The following is a 22,500-nucleotide window of genomic DNA, read 5'->3' as shown; positions in this document are numbered from 1 at the left end:
TTTTTATAGAACTAACATGAATATATTTTATAGAACTAACATTATTAATATATTTTATAGAACTAACATTGTTAATATATTTTATAGAATTAACATTATTAATATATTTTATAGAACTAACATTATTAATATATTTTATAGAACTAACATTATTAATATGTTTTATAGAACTAACATGAATACGTTTTATAGAATTAACATTATTAATATATTTTATAGAACTAACATTATTAATATATTTTATAGAATTAACAGTATTAATATATTTTATAGAACTGATATTAATATATTTTATAGAACTAACATTATTAATAAGTTGTATAGAACTAACATGAATACATTTTATAGAATTAACATTATTAATATATTTATAGAACTAACATTATTAATATATTTTATAGAACTAACATTTTTTATATATTTTATAGAACTAACATTATTAATATATTTTATAGAACTAACATTATTAATATATTTATAGAACTAACATGAATATGTTTTATAGAACTTCTTAGTATTCATATGGTGTAGTATTGTCTGTTTCCTCTCCCACTATGTCTGCTGGAACTATGGGAATATGAGAATGACATATATTCTTTGAAAAGTAAACCTCTACTACGGTAAACAACACTTTTTGGAATAGCTATATGACATCTTTTTAAAAGGGTTGACTTTCCCAGAGTCAGAGACCAGTTTTTATTTAACTAGGCAAGTCAGTTAACCTCTCTTGGGGAGGTGGGACGCTAGAAAAAAATCTGAGCGCCAAATTCAAAACCACAAAATGTCATAATTCAAAGTTCTCAAACATATGACTATTTTACACCATTTTAAAGATACGCGTCTCCTTAATGTAACCACATTGTCCAATTTCAAAAAGGCTTTACGGCGAAAGCATAAAGTTAGATTATGTTAGGACAGTTCCAACACAAGAAAAACCACACAGCCATTTTCCTAGCAAGGACAGGCATCACAAAAACCAGAAAACCAGCTAAAATTATGCACTAACCTTTGACGATCTTCATCAAATGACACTCCTAGGACATCATGTTACACAATACATGCATTTTTTGTTCGATCAAGTTGATATTTATATCCAAAAACAGCCTTTTACATTGGCGCGTGATGTTCAGAAAATATTTTGCCTCCAATACTACCGGTGAATCAGCACTACAATTAACAAAAATACTCATAATAAACATTGATAAAATATTAAACTGTTATTCAAAGAATTATAGATGAACATCTCCTTTATGTGTGACAGATTTCACTGTGACAGATTTCAAAAAAGCTTCACGGGGGAAAGCACACATTGCAATAATCTGAGTACTGCGCTCAGAAAAAGACATCAAGCAATACAGATACCTGCCATTTTGGAGTAATCTAAAATCATAAATAGCATTAGAAATATTCACTTACCTTTGATCTTCATCAGAAGGCACTTCCAGGTATCCCAGGTCCACAATAAATGTTGTTTTGTTCGATAAAGTCCATAATTTATGTCCAAATAGCTCCTTGTTGTTTGTGCGTTCAGTAAGCTACTCCAAGTGTAGGAAGCGCGGCCAAAATGCCACGACGAAAAGTCAAAAAAGTTATATTTACGTTCATTCAAACATGTCAAACGTTGTCTAGCATCAATCTTTAGGGCCTTTTTAACTTAGAACTTCAATAATATTCCAACCGGACGATTCCAATGTCTTGAAAAACGTTTTGGAACACAGCTACCCCTCACGTGAACTCGCGCCAATGAACTCATGTGCTTTCCTGAGTCAACAACTTCCAACTTCCTTTGTTGGCTCTCTGTTCACCATAGACGCCTCAAACAACTTTCTAAAGACTGTTGACATCTAGTGGAAGCCTTAGGAAGTGCAAAATGAACCCTAAGTCACTGTGTGTTAGATAGGCAATCACTTGAAAAAACTACAGCCTCAGATCCTCCACTTCCTGGTTGGATTTATTTCTCAGGTTTTTGCCTGCCATATAAGTTCTGTTATACTCACAGACATCATTCAAACAGTTTTAGAAAATTCAGGGTGTGTTCTATCCAAATCTACTAATAACATGCATATTCTAGTTCCTGGGCCCGAGTAGAAGGCCGTTTAATTTGAGTACGTTTTTCATCCAGCTGTGAATATACTGCCCCCTACCCAAGAGAGGTTAAGAACAGATTCTTATTTTCAATGACAGCCTAGGAACAGTGGGTTAACTGCCTGTTCAGGGGCAGAACAACAGCTTTGTACCTTGTCAGCTCAGGGCTTTGAACTTGCAACCTTTTGGTTACTAGTCCAATGCTCTAACCACTAGGCTACCCTGCCATTTGAGTACTCTACACTTAGAGAAGTACTCTCCTCTTCTTGTACAGTGGTGGAACAACACTTCCTGTGATCAGTGTGCTAGCATCCTGGCAGTACTTCTGACATACCATCCTCCTAATTACTGTGATAATCAACTCTGCCTTCACAGAGAGGAGGGAGGTGAGGAGAGGAGAGGAGAGGAGAGGAGAGGAGAGGAGAGGAGAGGAGAGGAGAGGAGAGGAGAGGGAGAGGAGAGGAGAGGAGAGGAGAGGAGAGGAGAGGAGAGGAGAGGAGAGGAGAGGAGGAAAGTAGTTTCCTCTCTGACAGGAGGAGAGGACAGGACAGGGGAGAGGAGAGGACAGGAGGAGAGGAGAGGACAGGGGGAGAGGAGAGGACGGGAGGAGAGGACGGGAGGAGAGGAGAGGAGAGGAGAGGACAGGACAGGACAGGACAGGACAGGACAGGACAGGACAGGTAGACAGGAGAGGATAGGAGGAAAGTAGTTTCCTCTGCCTTCTCCTATCCCAGATCTCTGTCAGGCCCAGACGTGACGTGATTTAACTCACCGAAGATGGTGCTGCAGGTTGTTTAATTCAAACAGAAGGAGTTACGTCATCAGCTAATTGCTAACCTGGAATCAATCACCAGAGAGTCACCTTGTAAACAAACTAAAATACCAACATTTATCGTAGTAAATGTTGGTTGAGGTAAATTAAATATCCACTTTAGACTGCAGTGGGAATACTGCTGTAAGTGTGGTTCAATCCTGGAAACCCAGGCTCTTTCCTGGAAACCCAGGCTCTTTCCTAGAAACCCAGGCTCTTTCCTGGAAACCCAGGCTCATTCCTGGAAACCCAGGCTCATTCCTGGAAACCCAGGCTATTTCCTGGAAACCCAGGCTCTTTCCTGGAAACCCAGGCTCTTTCCTGGAAACCCAGGCTCATTCCTGGAAACCCAGGCTCTTTCCTGGAAACCCAGGCTCTTTCCTAGAAACCCAGGCTCTTTCCTGGAAACCCAGGCTCATTCCTGGAAACCCAGGCTCATTCCTGGAAACCCAGGCTATTTCCTGGAAACCCAGGCTCTTTCCTGGAAACCCAGGCTCTTTCCTGGAAACCCAGGCTCATTCCTGGAAACCCAGGCTCTTTCCTGGAAACCCAGGCTCATTCCTGGAAACCCAGGCTATTTCCTGGAAACCCAGGCTCTTTCCTGGAAACCCAGGCTCTTTCCTGGAAACCCAGGCTCTTTCCTGGAAACCCAGGCTCATTCCTGGAAACCCAGGCTCTTTCCTGGAAACCCGGCTCTCTCCTGGAAACCCAGGCTCTTTCATGTTAACATCAAACCTCCTGGGCTGCATTTCATTCAATTTCCTCTGCTTTCAGTCACTCTGTTCCCTTCACTGATCTAATGAGGAAACTAGGTGGCTGGTGGAGCTATTGCTCTTATACTTACCCAGTGAACAAGGAAAGAAGGAGTATCTTCTTGGAAGGAAACTCAGCCCAAAATCCTGGTGCCTTGAACAGTAGCTTGGTGTCTGGGCCTTTAGGGGAGTGACTGAGGGAAGAGAGAAGGGGGAAGGGCACATCTTCCTGGAATGAAACCCAGGCCAGGACTGCCAGGGGGGGTCCTATGTAGACTGTGTGTCCTCTAGGATCAATCCCCCTGACACACACACACACACACACACACACACACACACACACACACACACACACACACACACACACACACACACACACACACACACACACACACACACACACACACGCCCCAGTCTGTGTGTGTTCCTTCAGTAGAGTGCTTACCTCATGCATGACTGATCTATGGCAACTCTCAAGGGGACAGCTCAGCTCCTGGAGGACACATGGACATCAGTCCTACTTGTGTGGTGTGTGTGTGTGTGTGTGTGGTGTGTGTGTGTGTGTGTGTGTGTGTGTGTGTGGTGTGTGTGTGTGTGTGTGTGTGGTGTGTGTGCATGCTTGCGTGCGTGTGCCCCTGCGTGTGCGCCTACGTTTCGTGTGTGTGTGTGTGTGTGTGTGTGTGTGTGTGTGTGTAAATCTTAACTCCATCCCATCTGAAAGCATTTCAATAATTAATTTCACTGTATGACAGAGTAGCGGTCTGTGGGCCGTGGCTGCTAATAGAAATTCCTTTGTGCTGTGTAACTGCAGCGCTCTGAAGGACACACACAACCACACTTAGAACTAGAGCTGACCCCATTTAGTCGACTGGGCCATTGTTTGGTTGATTTTTTAGTCGAGTGGTGGGCTCCCGAGTCTAAGGCACTGCATCTCAGTGCTAGAGGCATCACTACAGACCCTGGTTCGGTTCCAGGCTGTATCAGAACCGGCCGTGATTGGGAGTCCCATAGGGCGACGCACAATTGGCACTCCATTGTCGTCCGGGTTTAGCCGGTGTAGGCTGTCATTGTAAATAAGAAGTTGTTCTTAACTGACTTGCCTAGTTAAATAAAGGTTAAATTAAATTTAAAAAATGAATATAAAAAAATGATGGCACACCAGACGCCTGTCTGATTCACGCTGATTCACGCCTGTCTGATTCACGCCTGTCTGATTCACGCCTGTCTGATTCACGCCTTTCTGATTGACGCCACTCTGATTCATGCCTGTCTGATTCACGCCTGTCTGATTCACGCCTGTCTGATTCACCCCTGTCTGATTCACGTCTGTCTGATTCACGCCTGTCTGGGGATGCCACAACAGTATCAACAGTAGTACATTTAACGTTTATTCTCATTATTTCTAATCTACAATGTTTGTTTGGTTATGGTTATTTCTGTTCATGCATTCAATATATTATTATTATTACAGTCTTACCGTTGTCATTGTATGTTTGGCTTATTTCATTCCATTTACGACTTGTCAATTTATTCATTGTCTTTTGTTTGGAGCGCTCCTGTCAATCTTGAGTACGGACACTCACCTGATTACTCATAGAAGTAGCCCTAGGTTACCTGGCCTGATTACACATAGAAGTAGCCCTAGGCTACCTGGCCTGATTACACATAGAACTAGCCCTAGGCTACCTGGCCTGATTACACATAGAAGTAGCCCTAGGCTACCTGGCCTGATTACACATAGAAGTAGCCCTAGGCTACCTGGCCTGATTACACATAGAAGTAGCCCTAGGCTACCTGGCCTGATTACTCATAGAAGTAGCCCTAGGCTACCTGGCCTGATTACACATAGAAGTAGCCCTAGGCTACCTGGCCTGATTACTCATAGAAGTAGCCCTAGGCTACCTGGCCTGATTACACATAGAAGTAGCCCTAGGCTACCTGGCCTGATTACTCATAGAAGTAGCTCTAGGCTACCTGGCCTGAATACACATAGAAGAAGCCCTAGGCTACCTGGCCTGATTACACATAGAAGTAGCCCTAGGCTACCTGGCCTGATTACTCATAGAAGTAGCCCTAGGCTACCTGGCCTGATTACACATAGAAGTAGCCCTAGGCTACCTGGCCTGATTACACATAGAAGTAGCCCTAGGCTACCTGGCCTGATTACTCATAGAAGTAGCCCTAGGCTACCTGGCCTGATTACACATAGAAGTATCCCTAGGCTACCTTGCCTGCGCGCAAATCTAGGCCTATAAATGTTCCCATTTGGGGATCTGATACTGTTTATGATTGTCTTGGATAACCACTCAGAATGAAAGGGGAAAACATGTCATGTCTGATCCGGTGGAAACCTCATAAAATAGGTCTACCTGATTACTTCTTGTTCCTTGGGCAAATAGCCTACAGCGGTGTCTGTCTGTCCAGAGCTCACTGGCACAAGAACCTCTGAGGGTCCAGAATATTTTATACAATGTTGCACGCTTGCTGGCAGGAGCTTCAGGCAGGACCAAGTTAATAGTTGATATAATGTTTTAAGTTCCTTGCAGACAGGCCATGTGTAGCCAATGTGATTTATACAATATTTATTTGTAATCTGTATATTTTTTCACCTGCATGCCGCAATGTTTTTATTTGTAACTTTTTTCACATATTTGCAATGGTAATAGAAGTTACTTTTATGTTTGTATCATTTTCATTTAGATAATGTTAATCACATTACATTAATTTTGAGATATGAAGACTTTATTAGAAATTAAATGAAACTGTTCCACGAAAATGTGCGTATGAAATGTGATATAACTGGCACGCAGATCAGTAGAATTGGTTGGATAACTTGGCACTCCAAATGGAAAAGATTGCCGACCACTGGTGTAGCCTATTACCAGCAGCTTCAGGAGGGTAATGGCAGAATCAGCGAAGGCCAGCAGCAGGAAGAGCAGGCTCAGGAACAGGTTTATTTATTCTGGTTAGGCTATATTGATCTCTGGTTCCCTCTTACGTCATTTGTGTGTCTTCTTTTTGTAATCGCTGAGCTTAAAGCATCAGACAAGCTCAATGGCCTACATATAGTTGATTTTATTCAAACATAGGCTGCATCTATATTTGGAAAAATGCACGTTTAGACATTTCGACCGATCAAAGAAAGGACAAAAGTACAGACGGCTCTCGGTCGACCAATATTTTTTTGGGGTCGTGGAAAGCCCTACTTAGGACACACATTCACACACTCAGGATACACACACACCTACACACACACATACACACTCTCAGCACACACACTCAGCACCCACACAAATCACACACAAACACTCTACCTTCACCCTTCCTCGAGTAATGAGGGGGGGGGGGGTTAATTGTATAGAGATACCTCCTGTCTTCAGACACATATGGAGATACCTCCTGTCTTCAGACACATATGGAGATACCTCCTGTCTTCAGACACATATAGAGATACCTCCTGTCTTCAGACGCATATAGAGATACCTCCTGTCTTCAGACGCATATAGAGATACCTCCTGTCTTCAGATGCATATAGAGATTCCTCCTGTCTTCAGACGCATATAGAGATTCCTCCTGTCTTCAGACGCATATAGAGATACCTCCTGTCTTCAGACGCATATAGAGATACCTCCTGTCTTCCTTAAAGCATGTTTTATATTTATTCGATGTATTATTTAACCTTTATTTAACCTTTATTTAACTAGGCAAGTCAGTTAAGAACAAATTATTTTTTACAGTGACGACCTACCCCGTGCCAAACCCGGAATACGCCTGGCCAATTGTGAGTCTCCCTATGGTAACAGCCATATTATCCACATTAAACAAAGGTGACTATTAGGATTGTAGGGTTGTGGCACTCTGACCACAGCCTTGGTAGATCACTTTCACACTATTAGTGTGTCACGAGCGGAATGAACAGTTTAAGGAGTGAGTCAAACGCAGGAGACTGAGGTCCGTTGGAACAATCTTAATTTAATAAATCCATGGGTAAGTTTCACATACGGCTGGGAGCATAACAGTCAGAAAAATGGACAAAAAGAAGCTCCGTTCAAAAAGCAGACGGGGCGCAGCCCGGCAACCCTAATGCCTAGATAATATAAGTAACACCACACGTAACAACGAACAATCCCACACAAATCCTAGCTAAACACAGACAGACTAAATAACCCCCCCACTAATGACAAAACACAAAACAGGTGCAAACAAAAACCAGACATAACTAATAGACACTGAAACACAGATCGGTAGCAGCTAGTAGGCCGGCGACGACGACCGCCGAGCGCCGCTCGACCGAGGAGAGGCGCCCCCTTCTGTGGATGTTGTGACATAGTGGATCCCTTTCACGCTATTGGTGAAACCCTTTCACGCTATTGGTGGATCCCTTTCACACTATTGGTCGATCACTTTCACACTATTGGTGGATCCCTTTCACACTACTGGTGGATCCCTTTCACACTATTGGTGGATCCCTTTCACACTATTGGTGGATCCCTTTCACACTATTGGTGGATCCCTTTCACGCTACTGGTGGATCCCTTTCACACTACTGGTGGATCCCTTTCACACTACTGGTGGATCCCTTTCACACTATTGGTGGATCCCTTTCACACTATTGGTGGATTCCTTTCACACTATTGGTGGATCCCTTTCACACTATTGGTGGATTCCTTTCACACTATTGGTAGAGCCCTTTCACACAGTCGTGCTTAATATTTTCCTTTCTAGCTGACGGATGATACATAACCCGGCAAGTAACCGTAGTAACCTTAGTGTAGTGTAGACAGGGAAATGTGCCAGAGACTGCCTGGCTGGACTGACTAACTGACTGTGGAGCATGCAGAGGGGAGGGGGGAGGAGAGGAGCGGGGAGAGGAGAGGAGAGGAGAGGAGAGGAGAGGAGAGGAGAGGAGAGGAGAGGAGAGGAGAGGAGAGGAGAGGGAGAGAGGAGAGGAGAGGAAAGGAGAGGAGATGAGAGCGGGGAGGGGGGAGGGGGGCAGGAGAGCAGAGGGGAGAGTAGAGGAGAGGGGAAGAGGAGAAAAGAAAACAAAAAGAAGAGGGGAGGAGAGGAGAGGTTCGAAGAGGAGAGGAGAGGGGAGATCTGTGAGGCCTTGACAGGCAGGGTGTGCGGCCGTGCGTGATACATGAACTGTGCACGCTATGCTTCAGGGACAAACAGAAAACAACACAGCCCTATGCAAATGGTGCCGGTGGGCTGGAGCAGGAGCGATGGTTTAGAGAGTGTAATGGGCGAGGGATGGAGGGTTCCATATGTATGTTGATACTAGTGGCGTTGCTACTTTACCCTTCATACTATGGTGTTACTAAGGCTGTTAATAACCTGTTACTAGGGCTGTTTCTAGGGCTGTTATTAGGGCTGTTAATGGGGCTGTTACTAGGTCTATTACTAAGGCTGTTTTAGGCTGTTACTAGAGCTGTTACTAGGGCTGTTACTAGGACTGTTACTAGGGCTGTTACTAGGGCTGTTACTGGGGCTGTTATTAGGGCTGTTACTAGGGATGTTACTAGGGCTGTTGCTAGGACTGTTACTAGGGCTGTTACTAGGGCTGTTACTGGGGCTGTTACTAGGACTGTTATTAGGACTGTTACTAGGACTGTTACTAGGGCTGTTACTAGGGCTGTTACTAGGGCTGTTACTGGGGCTGTTACTAGGACTGTTATTAGGACTGTTACTAGGACTGTTACTAGGGCTGTTAATAGGGCTGTCACTAGGGCTGTCAATAGGGCTGTTACTAGGACTGTTACTAGGGCTGTTACTTAGGCTGTTACCAGGGCTGTTACTAGGCTGTTAATAGGGCTGTTAATAGGCTGTTACGAGGGCTGTTACTAGGTCTGTTACTAGGGCTGTTACTTAGGCTGTTACCAGGGCTGTTACTAGGCTGTTACTAGAGCTGTTACTAGGGCTGTTACTAGGGCTGTTACTAGGGCTGTTACTGGGGCTGTTATTAGGGCTGTTACTAGGGATGTTACTAGGGCTGTTACTGGGGCTGTTACTAGGACTGTTATTAGGACTGTTACTAGGACTGTTACTAGGGCTGTTAATAGGGCTGTCACTAGGGCTGTCAATAGGGCTGTTACTAGGACTGTTACTAGGGCTGTTACTTAGGCTGTTACCAGGGCTGTTACTAGGCTGTTAATAGGGCTGTTAATAGGCTGTTACGAGGGCTGTTACTAGGTCTGTTACTAGGGCTGTTACTTAGGCTGTTACCAGGGCTGTTACTAGGCTGTTACTAGAGCTGTTACTAGGGCTGTTACTAGGGCTGTTACTAGGGCTGTTACTGGGGCTGTTATTAGGGCTGTTACTAGGGATGTTACTAGGGCTGTTGCTAGGACTGTTACTAGGGCTGTTACTAGGGCTGTTACTGGGGCTGTTACTAGGACTGTTATTAGGACTGTTACTAGGACTGTCACTAGGGCTGTTACTAGAGCTGTTACTAGGGCTGTTACTGGGGCTGTTACTAGGACTGTTATTAGGACTGTTACTAGGACTGTTACTAGGGCTGTTAATAGGGCTGTCACTAGGGCTGTCAATAGGGCTGTTACTAGGACTGTTACTAGGGCTGTTACTTAGGCTGTTACCCGGTCTGTTACTAGGCTGTTAATAGGGCTGTTAATAGGCTGTTACGAGGGCTGTTACTAGGTCTGTTACTAGGGCTGTTACTTAGGCTGTTACCAGGGCTGTTACTAGGCTGTTACTAGAGCTGTTACTAGGGCTGTTACTAGGACTGTTACTAGGGCTGTTACTAGGGCTGTTACTTAGGCTGTTACCAGGGCTGTTACTAGGCTGTTACGAGGACTGTTATTAGGACTGTTACTAGGACTGTTATTAGGACTGTTACTAGGACTGTTATTAGGACTGTTACTAGGACTGTTACTAGGGCTGTTACTAGGGAGGTTACTAGGGCTGTTATTAGGGCTGTTATTAGGGCTGTTACTAGGCTGTTACGAGGGCTGTTACTAGGCTGTTACGAGGACTGTTATTAGGACTGTTACTAGGACTGTTACTAGGGATGTTACTAGGGCTGTTACTAGGGAGGTTACTAGGGCTGTTATTAGGGCTGTTACTAGGCTGTTATTCGGGCTGTTGCTAGGGATGTTACTAGGACTGTTACTAGGGCTGTTAATAGGGCTGTCACTAGGGCTGTTAATAGGGCTGTTACTAGGGCTGTTACTCGGGCTGTTACTTAGGTTGTTACCAGGGCTGTTACTAGGACTGTTACTCGGGCTGTTACTAGGACTGTTACTCGGGCTGTTACTAGGACTGTTACTCGGGCTGTTACTTAGGCTGTTACGAGGGCTGTTACTAGGACTGTTACTCGGGCTGTTACTAGGACTGTTACTCGGGCTGTTACTAGGACTGTTACTCGGGCTGTTACTTAGGCTGTTACCAGGGCTGTTACTAGGACTGTTACTCGGGCTGTTACTAGGACTGTTACTCGGGCTGTTACTTAGGCTGTTACCAGGGCTGTTACTAGGCTGTTACTAGGCTGTTACTAGGCTGTTAATAGGGCTGTTAATAGGCTGTTACAAGGGCTGTTACTAGGACTGTTATTAGGACTGTTACTAGGGATGTTACCAGGGCTGTTACCAGTGAAATGCTTACTTACCAACAGTGCAATTAAAAAAATAAAAAGGTATTAGGTGAACAATAGGTAAGTAAAGAAATAAAAACAACAGTAAAAAGACAGTGAAAGATAACAGTAGCGAGGCTTTAACAGTAGCGAGGCTACATACAGACACCAGTTAGTCAGGCTGATTGAGGTAGTATGTACATGTAGATATGATTAAAGTGACACTGTCCTACTCTGTAGAATTAGAGAGGGGTGAGAGGATAATTACTCAACATGTATTTCTGATAAACCCCTAGAAAACCATGTGACCAAGGTTTGGTCCTGTGTGCCAGCTAGCATCACATTTGTGACCTACTTTCAAGCAGAACTGTGTTTTGGGGAAGTGTGTGTGTGTGTGTGTGTGTGTGTGTGTGTGTGTGTGTGTGTGTGTGTGTGTGTGTGTGTGTGTGTGTGTGTGTGTGTGTGTGTGTGTGTATGTATATGTGTGTTTCCCAGCAGCAGAATATTACCCTGTAAACACAAACACACACACACTCTCACACACTCCCTCCTCCCACAGCTGCAGTTCCTCAGGCATGACAATTGAGTCTCTAATTACTGTAACCATGCTTCTGGCAGACAGGCAGTCTTAGGCTGACACACACACACACACACACACACACACACACACACACACACACACACACACACACACACACACACACCACACCACACCACAGGAGGTTAGTGGTATCTTAAGTAGGGAGGACAGGCTCGTGGTAATGACTGGAGCAGAATCAGTGGAATGGTATCAAATACATCAAACACATGGTTTCCTTGTGTTTGATGCCGTTCAATTTGCTCTGGTCCAGCCGTTATTATGAGCCGTCCTCCCCTCACCAGCCTCCACTGACACACACAGTATCTTAGCTGAGACACGAAGACGAATGTCTAAATGTTTCTCACCAGACAGATGCGAAGAGGATGAGTCATACAGACACATACAGAGATGTCGTTTTTTGCTTTTCTGCCATGTGTGTGATGACTGTCTGCAGGGGCTTTTAAGCGTCTACCAGGCGAGTGGCATGTTCAAGCCAGAAGCTGATTTAATGCTCACTTAAGCTTTTGACAGATTCTCAATTAAGTTTTTTAAATTAGAGTGCTGATTTGCTGTGCTAGCTCCTGATACTTGGCAATCATATTACTGTTCACAGTCTTGATTGGACCTTTTGTGTTGCACAGCCTATATATATATATATATATATATACGTAGATGGTTAAATCCTCCGTCCAACGCGGGTTTGGGCCAGGAGCAGGGAGGGGTTCCTGAGGGTGAGCTGGTGGAAGTTCCGGCTGGCTGTGGCTCCACGACTGGAGCGGGAGTCTCCTAAACTATGGCTAGTCAAGGCTCTGGCTGAGAGGGTGTACAGACCTTGGTGTGGTGGACTGTGCACTCTGGAGTTGTCTTCATCTGCTGGGGAGCTATGCCGCTCTGGAGAGCAGAAGCGGACCGGATTCTTCCGTGCCTCTGGCCCGGGGTGACCTAGAGGGACATCGGTCGGGAAAGCAGCTGGGCCACCTCACTGTGGAAGTCCCAACGGTCCCATGGAGGAAGCGAATGCACTGGCCAGGGAGGCCTGAAGTAGAGTCTGTTAGGGGAGTTGCTGGGCCGACTCTGAGAGGTATGAAGTAGAGTCTGTTAGGGGAGTAGCTGGGCCGACTCTGAGAGGTATGAAGTAGAGTCTGTTAGGGGAGTAGCTGGGCCGACTCTGAGAGGTATGAAGTAGAGTCTGTTAGGGGAGTAGCTGGGCCGACTCTGAGAGGTATGAAGTAGAGTCTCTTAGGGGAGTAGCTGGGCCGACTCTGAGAGGTATAAAGTAGAGTCTGTTAGGGGAGTAGCTGGGCCGACTCTGAGAGGTATGAAGTAGAGTCTGTTAGGGGAGTAGCTGGGCCGACTCTGAGAGGTATGAAGTAGAGTCTCTTAGGGGAGTAGCTGGGCCGACTCTGAGAGGTATAAAGTAGAGTCTGTTAGGGGAGTAGCTGGGCCGACTCTGAGAGGTATGAAGTAGAGTCTGTTAGGGGAGTAGCTGGGCCGACTCTGAGAGGTATGAAGTAGAGTCTGTTTGGGGAGTTGCACACACACACACACACACACACCCTAGAAGAAGTCTTTGTGATTCTATAAGGAAAGGAAAATATATGTACATATTAACAGCTGTAAAGCAGCTATACAATTAGCACCTTAGACTACATAGCCTAGATAGCATATCACTGCAGACACATATTCACACAGCTACAGATAGGATGGCAACGTCTTGGCGGAGAGAGAGTCTAATTACTGCTGCCAGTCACGACTTGTGACCTTTTCTCTCCAGCCAGCTAGAGATCTTATGTAATAGGCCGTAAATCAAGTGTGTATGTGGAAGTACACCAGGCCATCTAGAATCATCTTCTACTGGCTTCACTTTTCTTGCACGTAACACAGACTCGAACAGTAGCATTAGCATGCACATAATAACAGCTACGAATATGCAATTATTACAGTAGCTGGCAATTCTCTACTTAGACAATAGTATGCATTACCTTAACAGGTAAGCAATGCTAACCGCTGGCGACAGAAAACTAAGTTACATATTTAACAAGATAACCAACGCTAGCAAGGTTTCCGTAGCATGTATTGATCATCAGAAACTATCCCCAACAATACAAGGCACAAACACTTCTAGAAAAAACACTGAAAACTTGGTCCCCAGCCAAACTTGGCATCCTCATTGGCCAAAGACGATAACCACTCTGAGCTAGAGAGGGAGGGTCCAGAGTCCACATGTCCACATGTCCATGAAACCTGGCAGTGATTATAGAGGTGAGAAGGGGATAAATCACACTAACGGGACTGTGAGGAAAGTCACATGCACAGGCATGGCCTTTTTTACACATTGTGTTCCTTGTTCGTTGTTCCCATCGTTATGTAGAAGTGTTTGAAAAGATAGACTCTGGGTACAATGAGCTAAACTGTGTTGTTAACAACGACCTGTTTCTCTAACAACGACCTGTTTCTCAGACAATGACCTGTTTCTCTAACAATGACCTCTTTTCTCAAATAATGACCTGTTTCTCTAACAACGACACATTTCTCTGACAATGAACCACTACTCGAACAATGACCTGTTTCTCTAACAATGACCTGTTTCTCTAACAATTACCTGTTTCTCAGACAACAACCTGTTTCTCAGACAACGACCTGTTTCTCAGACAATGACCTGTTTCTCTAACAATTACCTGTTTCTCAGACAACAACCTGTTTCTCAGACAACGACCTGTTTCTCAGACAATGACCTGTTTCTCTAACAATGACCTGTTTCTCTAACAACTACACATTTCTCTAACAATGAACTGCTACTAACAACAACCTGTTTCTCAAACAATTACATGTTTCTCCGACAATGAACCGCTACTCTAACAATGACCTGTTTCTCTAACAACAACCTGTTTCTCTGAAAATGACCTGTTTCTCTAACAACGACCTGTTTCTCAAACAACAACCTGTTTCTCTGAAAATGACCTGTTTCTCTAACAACAACCTGTTTCTCTGAAAATGACCTGTTTCTCTAACAAAAACCTGTTTCTCTGAAAATGACCTGTTTCTCTAACAACGACCGGTTTCTCTAACAATGACATGTTTCTCTAACAATGACCTGTTTCTCTGAAAATGACCTGTTTCTCTAACAACGACAGGTTTCTCTAACAATGACCTGTTTTTCTGAAAATGACCTGTTTCTCTAACAACGACCTGTTTCTCTAACAACAAGCTGTTTCTCTGAAGCTTGTTGCTGACGTACTGTACTGTATATAGCCATTCTTTGGTTTCAGTTGTATCACGTATACGGGTGATACATTTCCTTTTTCAAAAATTATACAATTGTTACGTTTTCTGGGATAACTCAAAATAATAATCAATAACCAATAATCGCTATAATCAAGAATAACAATGTTGTATTGTTAATGTCCCTCTTCCCAGAAAGCTGTGAGCAGAGAGACCCCGCCCCCCATTTCACTCCCTTCAATAATCAATAATCACTATAATCAATAATAACAAAGTGTTGTACTTCCTGTGTGTTCCTACAGAGAGCTGTGAGAAGAGAGAGAACCTCTCCCTTCACCCTGAGAGTCTGTCTGTCTGTCTGCAGAGCATCTTTCATGCGTCTCCTTGTGTCTCAGTCTCACATCAACATGAACTGTGAACAGGACTTTGGAGAGGGGGGCATGAACGTCACCCTTACGCTACGGCTCCTCATGCACGGAAAGGTAGGTCTGTCTGCTTGCCTTAGAGGATGACACACATGTGGCCAGGGGTGGACTTGATCTAGTGGTCTAGTGGTCTAGTGGCTATCTGGAGTGGTCTAGTGGTCTAGTGGCTGTCATGGGTGGTCTAGTGGTCTAGTGGCTGTCTGGGGTGGTCTAGTGGTCTAGTGGCTGTCTGGGGTGGTCTAGTGGCTGTCTGGGGGGGTCTAGTGGTCTAGTGGCTGTCTGGTGTGGTCTAGTGGCTGTCTGGGGTGGTATGGTGGCTGTCTGGGGTGGTCTAGTGGCTGTCTGGGGTGGTATGGTGGCTGTCTGGGGTGGTCTAGTGGCTGTCTGGGGTGGTCTAGTGGCTGTCTGGGGTGGTCTAGTGGCTGTCTGGGGTGGTATGGTGGTCTAGTGGCTGTCTGGGGTGGTCTAGTGGCTGTCTGGGGTGGTCTAGTGGCTGTCTGGGGTGGTCTAGTGGTCTAGTGGCTGTCTGGGGTGGTCTAGTGGCTGTCTGGGGTGGTCTAGTGGTCTAGTGGCTGTCTGGGGTGGTCTAGTGGTCTGGTGGCTGTCTGGGGTGGTCTAGTGGTCTAGTGGCTGTCTGGGGTGGTCTATCTTCTTGTGACTGTCTTAGGTGGTATGGTGGGGTAGTGGCTATCTGGGGTGGTATAGTGGTCTAGTGGTCTAGTGGCTGTCTGGGGTGGTATAGTGGTCTAGTGGCTGTCTGGGGTGGTCTAGTGGCTGTATGGGGTGGTCTAGTGGTCAAGTGACTGTCTTAGGTGGTATGGTGGGGTAGTGGCTGTCTGGGGTGGTCTAGTGGTCTAGTGGCTGTCTGGGGTGGTCTAGTGGTCAAGTGACTGTCTTAGGTGGTATGGTGGGGTAGTGGCTGTCTGGGGTGGTCTATTGTCTAGTGACTGTCTTTGGTAGTATGGTGGTGTAGTGGCATAGTGGTCTACCACCCCAGAGAGCAACTTGACCACTAGATGACTCCTGGCAGGATTAAATCAATATAGTGACATTTTACTTTCTTTCCTTTTGCAGGAAGTTGGCAGCATCATCGGAAAGGTGAGACGCAGTCTCTCTCTCATCCTCTCTCTCTCACCCCTCTAATTCTCTGTCTGTCTGTCTCTGTCTCTCTCTATTTCTCTGTTTCTCATCCTCTCTCTCTGTCTCTCAGCCCTTTAATTCTCTGTCTGTCTGTCTGTCTGTCTGTCTGTCTGTCTGTCTGTCTGTCTGTCTGTCTGTCTGTCTGTCTGTCTGTCTGTCTGTCTGTCTGTCTGTCTGTCTGTCTGTCTGTCTGTCTGTCTGTCTGTCTGTCTGTCTGTCTGTCTGTCTGTCTGTCTGTCTGTCTGTCTGTCTGTCTGTGTCTCTCTCTATTTCTCTCTGTTTCTCATCCTCTCTCTCTCTCTCTCTCAGCCCTTTAATTCTCTGTCTATCTGTCTCTGTCTCTCTCTATTTCTCTCTGTCTCTCATCCTCTCTCTCTCTCTCTCTCTCTCTCTCTCTCTCTCTCTCCCTCTCTCTCTCTCTTCTCCCTCTCCCTCTCCTTTCTCTCACTCTCTCCCTCCCTCCCCCTCTCCCTATGTCATCATCCCTGAGGTCAGTTCTCTCAGATCCTGTTCAGTATTAATCAGTTCCTATGACAGTTCTCTCAGGTCCTGTTCAGTATTAATCAGTTCCTATGACAGTTCTCTCAGGTCCTGTTCAGTATTAATCAGTTCCTATGACAGTTCTCTCAGGTCCTGTTCAGTATTAATCAGTTCCTATGACAGTTCTCTCAGGTCCTGATCAGTATTAATCAGTTCCTATGACAGTTCTCTCAGGTCCTGTTCAGTATTAATCAGTTCCTATGACAGTTCTCTCAGGTCCTGTTCAGTATTAATCAGTTCCTATGACAGTTCTCTCAGGTCCTGTTCAGTATTAATCAGTTCCTATGACAGTTCTCTCAGGTCCTGTTCAGTATTAATCAGTTCCTATGACAGTTCTCTCAGGTCCTGTTCAGTATTAATCAGTTCCTATGACAGTTCTCTCAGGTCCTGTTCAGTATTAATCAGTTCCTATGACAGTTCTCTCAGGTCCTGTTCAGTATTAATCAGTTCCTATGACAGTTCTCTCAGGTCCTGTTCAGTATTAATCAGTTCCTATGACAGTTCTCTCAGGTCCTGATCAGTATTAATCAGTTCCTATGACAGTTCTCTCAGGTCCTGTTCAGTATTAATCAGTTCCTATGACCGTTCCATCAGGTCATATTCCGTAGCATCTCCTCTTTCTTAACACAGTATAATTTTAATGACATTTGAGGAGGAATTATATTATATTAGTGTGATGTCTGGCTCCTGCATCAACATCTAGTTGTACTGTGATCTAGATACTAGAGACTCCAGTTATCGTGAGGTAGTGTACTGTAACACACAGGCACACAGCCAGGCAGTGTACTGTAACACACAGGCATACAGCCAGGCGGTGTACTGTAACACACAGGCACACAGCCAGGCAGTGTACTGTAACACACAGGCATACAGCCAGGCGGTGTACTGTAACACACAGGCACACAGCCAGGCAGTGTACTGTGACACACAGGCATACAGCCAGGCGGTGTACTGTAACACACAGGCACACAGCCAGGCGGTGTACTGTAACACACAGGCACACAGCCAGGCGGTGTACTGTAACACACAGGCACACAGCTAGGCAGTGTACTGTAACACACAGGCATACAGAAAGGCGGTGTACTGTAACTCACAGGCACACAGCCAGGCGGTGTACTGTAACTCACAGGCATACAGCCAGGCGGTGTACTGTAACACACAGGCATACAGCCAGGCGGTGTACTGTAACATACAGGCATACAGCCAGGCGGTGTACTGTAACTCACAGGCATACAGCCAGGCGGTGTACTGTAACACACAGGCATACAGCCAGGCGGTGTACTGTAACACACAGGCATACAGCCAGGCGGTCTACTGTAACACACAGGCATACAGCCAGGCGGTGTACTGTAACTCACAGGCATACAGCCAGGCGGTGTACTGTAACTCACAGGCATACAGCCAGGCGGTGTACTGTAACTCACAGGCATACAGCCAGGCGGTGTACCGTAACACACAGGCATACAGCCAGGCAGTGTACTGTAACACACAGACATACAGCCTGGCGGTGTACTGTAACTCACAGGCATACAGCCAGGCAGTGTACTGTAACACACAGACATACAGCCAGGCAGTGTACTGTAACACACAGGCACACAGCCAGGCGGTGTACTGTAACACACAGGCATACAGTGGCTGTGTGCCCTTGTCTCTGTCCAGGACTACCCAGCAGAGCCAATATAGACATCAGAGGCGTTCTGAGGGCTGACATCCAGCTAACCTGCTGCTAATACACTTTTCTATCACACACACACACACACACACACACACACACACACACACACACACACACACACACACACACACACACACACACAAAGGGCACGGCAGATATCAGACATCAGAGCCAGTCCTGAGGGCTGACCTCCAGCTAACCTGCTGACAATACACCTCTGGGTCTGGGCCAGTCATTTCATCTAGCTGGTTCTCCACTGTAGTAGGAGACAGAATCCAGATCCACAGTAGAACCAGCCTGCCTGCAGACATTAGAGCTTGTCTGGCTCAGGGCTAACCCTGCTGCTATAATAACTCTGACACACGCACACACACACGCACACACACACGCACACAGACACGCACACAGACACACACACAGACACACACACACCATCAGCGGTCAGGAGCAGTCCATTCCATCAACAGCAGTCAGGAACAATCCTATTCCATCTAGAGCAGTCAGGAGCAGTCCATTCCATCAACAGCGGTCAGGAGCAGTCCTATTCCATCAACAGCAGTCAGGAGCAGTCCTATTCCTTCTAGAGAAGTCAGGAGCAGTCCTATTCCATCTAGAGCAGTCAGGAGCAGTCCTATTCCATCTAGAGCAGTCAGGAGCAGTCCTATTCCATCAACAGCAGTCAGGAGCAGGCCTATTCCGTCTAGAGCAGTCAGGAACAATCCTATTCCATCTAGAGCAGTCAGGAGCAGTCCTATTCCATCTAGAGCAGTCAGGAACAATCCTATTCCATCTAGAGCAGTCAGGAGCAGTCCTATTCCATCTAGAGCAGTCAGGAGCAGTCCTATTCCATCAACAGCAGTCAGGAGCAGTCCTATTCCATCAACAGCAGTCAGGAGCAGTCCTTTTCCTTCTAGAGCATTCAGTAGCAGTCTTATTCCATCAACAGCAGTCAGAAGCAGTCAGACCATCTAGAGCAGTCAGGAACAATCCTATTCCATCTAGAGCAGTCAGGAACAATCCTATTCCATCTAGAGCAGTCAGGAGCAGTCCTATTCCATCTACAGCAGTCAGGAGCAGTCCTATTCCATCTACAGCAGTCAGGAGCAGTCCTATTCCATCTAGAACAGACAGGAGCAGTCCTATTCCATCAACAGCCGTCAGGAGCAGTCCTATTCCATCTAGAGCAGTCAGGAGCAGTCCTATTCCATCTAGAACAGTCAGGGGCAGTCCTATTCCATCTAGAGCAGTCAGGATCAGTCCTATTCCATCTAGAGCAGTCAGGAGCAGTCCTATTCCATCAACAGCAGTCAGGAGCAGTCCTATTCCATCAACAGCAGTCAGGAGCAGTCCTATTCCATCTAGAGCAGTCAGGAACAATCCTATTCCATCTAGAGCAGTCAAGAGCAGTCGTATTCCATCAAGAGCAGTCAGGAGCAGTCCTATTCCTTCTAGAGCAGTCAGGAGCAGTCCTATTCCATCAACAGCAGTCAGGAGCAGTCTTATTCCATCAACAGCAGTCAGGAGCAGTCCTATTCCATCTAGAGCAGCCAGGAGCAGTCCAATTCCATCTAGAGCAGTCAAGAGCAGTCCTATTCCATCTACAGCAGTCAGGAGCAGTCCTATTCCATCTAGAACAGACAGGAGCAGTCCTATTCCATCAACAGACGTAAGGAGCAGTCCTATTCCATCTAGATCAGTCCTATTCCATCTAGAGCAGTCAGGAGCAGTCCTATTCCATCTAGAGCAGTCAGGATCAGTCCTATTCCATCTAGAGCAGTCAGGAGCAGTGCTATTCCATCTACAGCAGTCAGGAGCAGTCCTATTCCATCTAGAACAGACAGGAGCAGTCCTATTCCATCAACAGCCGTCAGGAGCAGTCCTATTCCATCTAGAGCAGTCAGGAGCAGTCCTATTCCATCTAGAACAGTCAGGGGCAGTCCTATTCCATCTAGAGCAGTCAGGATCAGTCCTATTCCATCTAGAGCAGTCAGGAGCAGTCCTATTCCATCAACAGCAGTCAGGAGCAGTCCTATTCCATCAACAGCAGTCAGGAGCAGTCCTATTCCTTCTAGAGCAGTCAGTAGCAGTTGTATTCCATCAACAGCAGTCAGGAGCAGTCCTATTCCATCTAGAGCAGTCAGGAACAATCCTATTCCATCTAGAGCAGTCAAGAGCAGTCGTATTCCATCAAGAGCAGTCAGGAGCAGTCCTATTCCTTCTAGAGCAGTCAGGAGCAGTCCTATTCCATCAACAGCAGTCAGGAGCAGTCTTATTCCATCAACAGCAGTCAGGAGCAGTCCTATTCCATCTAGAGCAGCCAGGAGCAGTCCAATTCCATCTAGAGCAGTCAAGAGCAGTCCTATTCCATCTACAGCAGTCAGGAGCAGTCCTATTCCATCTAGAACAGACAGGAGCAGTCCTATTCCATCAACAGACGTCAGGAGCAGTCCTATTCCATCTAGATCAGTCCTATTCCATCTAGAGCAGTCAGGAGCAGTCCTATTCCATCTAGAGCAGTCAAGATCAGTCCTATTCCATCTAGAGCAGTCAGGAGCAGTGCTATTCCATCTACAGCAGTCAGGAGCAGTCCTATTCCATCTAGAACAGACAGGAGCAGTCCTATTCCATCAACAGCCGTCCGTAGCAGTCCTATTCCATCTAGAGCAGTCAGGAGCAGTCCTATTCCATCTAGAACAGTCAGGGGCAGTCCTATTCCATCTAGAGCAGTCAGGATCAGTCCTATTCCATCTAGAGCAGTCAGGAGCAGTCCTATTCCATCAACAGCAGTCAGGAGCAGTCCTATTCCATCAACAGCAGTCAGGAGCAGTCCTATTCCTTCTAGAGCAGTCAGTAGCAGTTGTATTCCATCAACAGCAGTCAGGAGCAGTCCTATTCCATCTAGAGCAGTCAGGAACAATCCTATTCCATCTAGAGCAGTCAAGAGCAGTCGTATTCCATCAAGAGCAGTCAGGAGCAGTCCTATTCCTTCTAGAGCAGTCAGGAGCAGTCCTATTCCATCAACAGCAGTCAGGAGCAGTCTTATTCCATCAACAGCAGTCAGGAGCAGTCCTATTCCATCTAGAGCAGCCAGGAGCAGTCCAATTCCATCTAGAGCAGTCAAGAGCAGTCCTATTCCATCTACAGCAGTCAGGAGCAGTCCTATTCCATCTAGAACAGACAGGAGCAGTCCTATTCCATCAACAGATGTCAGGAGCAGTCCTATTCCATCTAGATCAGTCCTATTCCATCTAGAGCAGTCAGGAGCAGTCCTATTCCATCTAGAGCAGTCAGGATCAGTCCTATTCCATCTAGAGCAGTCAGGAGCAGTGCTATTCCATCAACAGCAGTCAGGAGCAGTCCTATTCCATCAACAGCAGTCAGGAGCAGTCCTATTCCTTCTAGAGCAGTCAGTAGCAGTCCTATTCCATCAACAGCAGTCAGGAGCAGTCAGACCATCTAGAGCAGTCAGGAACAATCCTATTCCATCTAGAGCAGTCAGGAGCAGTCCTATTCCATCTAGAGCATTCAGGCACAATCCTATTCCATCTAGAGCAGTCAAGAGCAGTCGTATTCCATCAAGAGCAGTCAGGAGCAGTCCTATTCCATCTAGAGCGGCCAGGAGCAGTCCAATTCCATCTAGAGCAGTCAAGAGAAGTCCTATTCCATCAACAGCAGTCAGGAG

At 45.9% G+C, this 22,500-nt stretch overlaps 1 protein-coding gene across 2 annotated transcripts in view; it reads left to right on the top strand.

Moving 5' to 3' along the window:
- Positions 1–22,500, top strand: part of pcbp4 (poly(rC) binding protein 4) — a 152,082-nt gene that overhangs the window by 68,871 nt on the left and 60,711 nt on the right. For both annotated transcript variants that reach the window (XM_014168308.3, XM_014168310.3), the window contains exons 2-3: positions 15,341–15,520; positions 16,538–16,561. In XM_014168308.3, coding sequence (XP_014023783.3) covers positions 15,413–15,520; positions 16,538–16,561 — 132 coding nt within the window. In that variant the 5' untranslated portion in view covers positions 15,341–15,412. The remainder of the gene's footprint in view (positions 1–15,340; positions 15,521–16,537; positions 16,562–22,500) is intronic.

This window comes from Salmo salar, chromosome 22 (assembly GCF_965601325.2).
Source record: "Salmo salar chromosome 22, fSalSal1, whole genome shotgun sequence".
NCBI lineage: Eukaryota > Metazoa > Chordata > Actinopteri > Salmoniformes > Salmonidae > Salmo > Salmo salar.
This window is presented reverse-complemented; position numbering and strand designations above follow the sequence as displayed.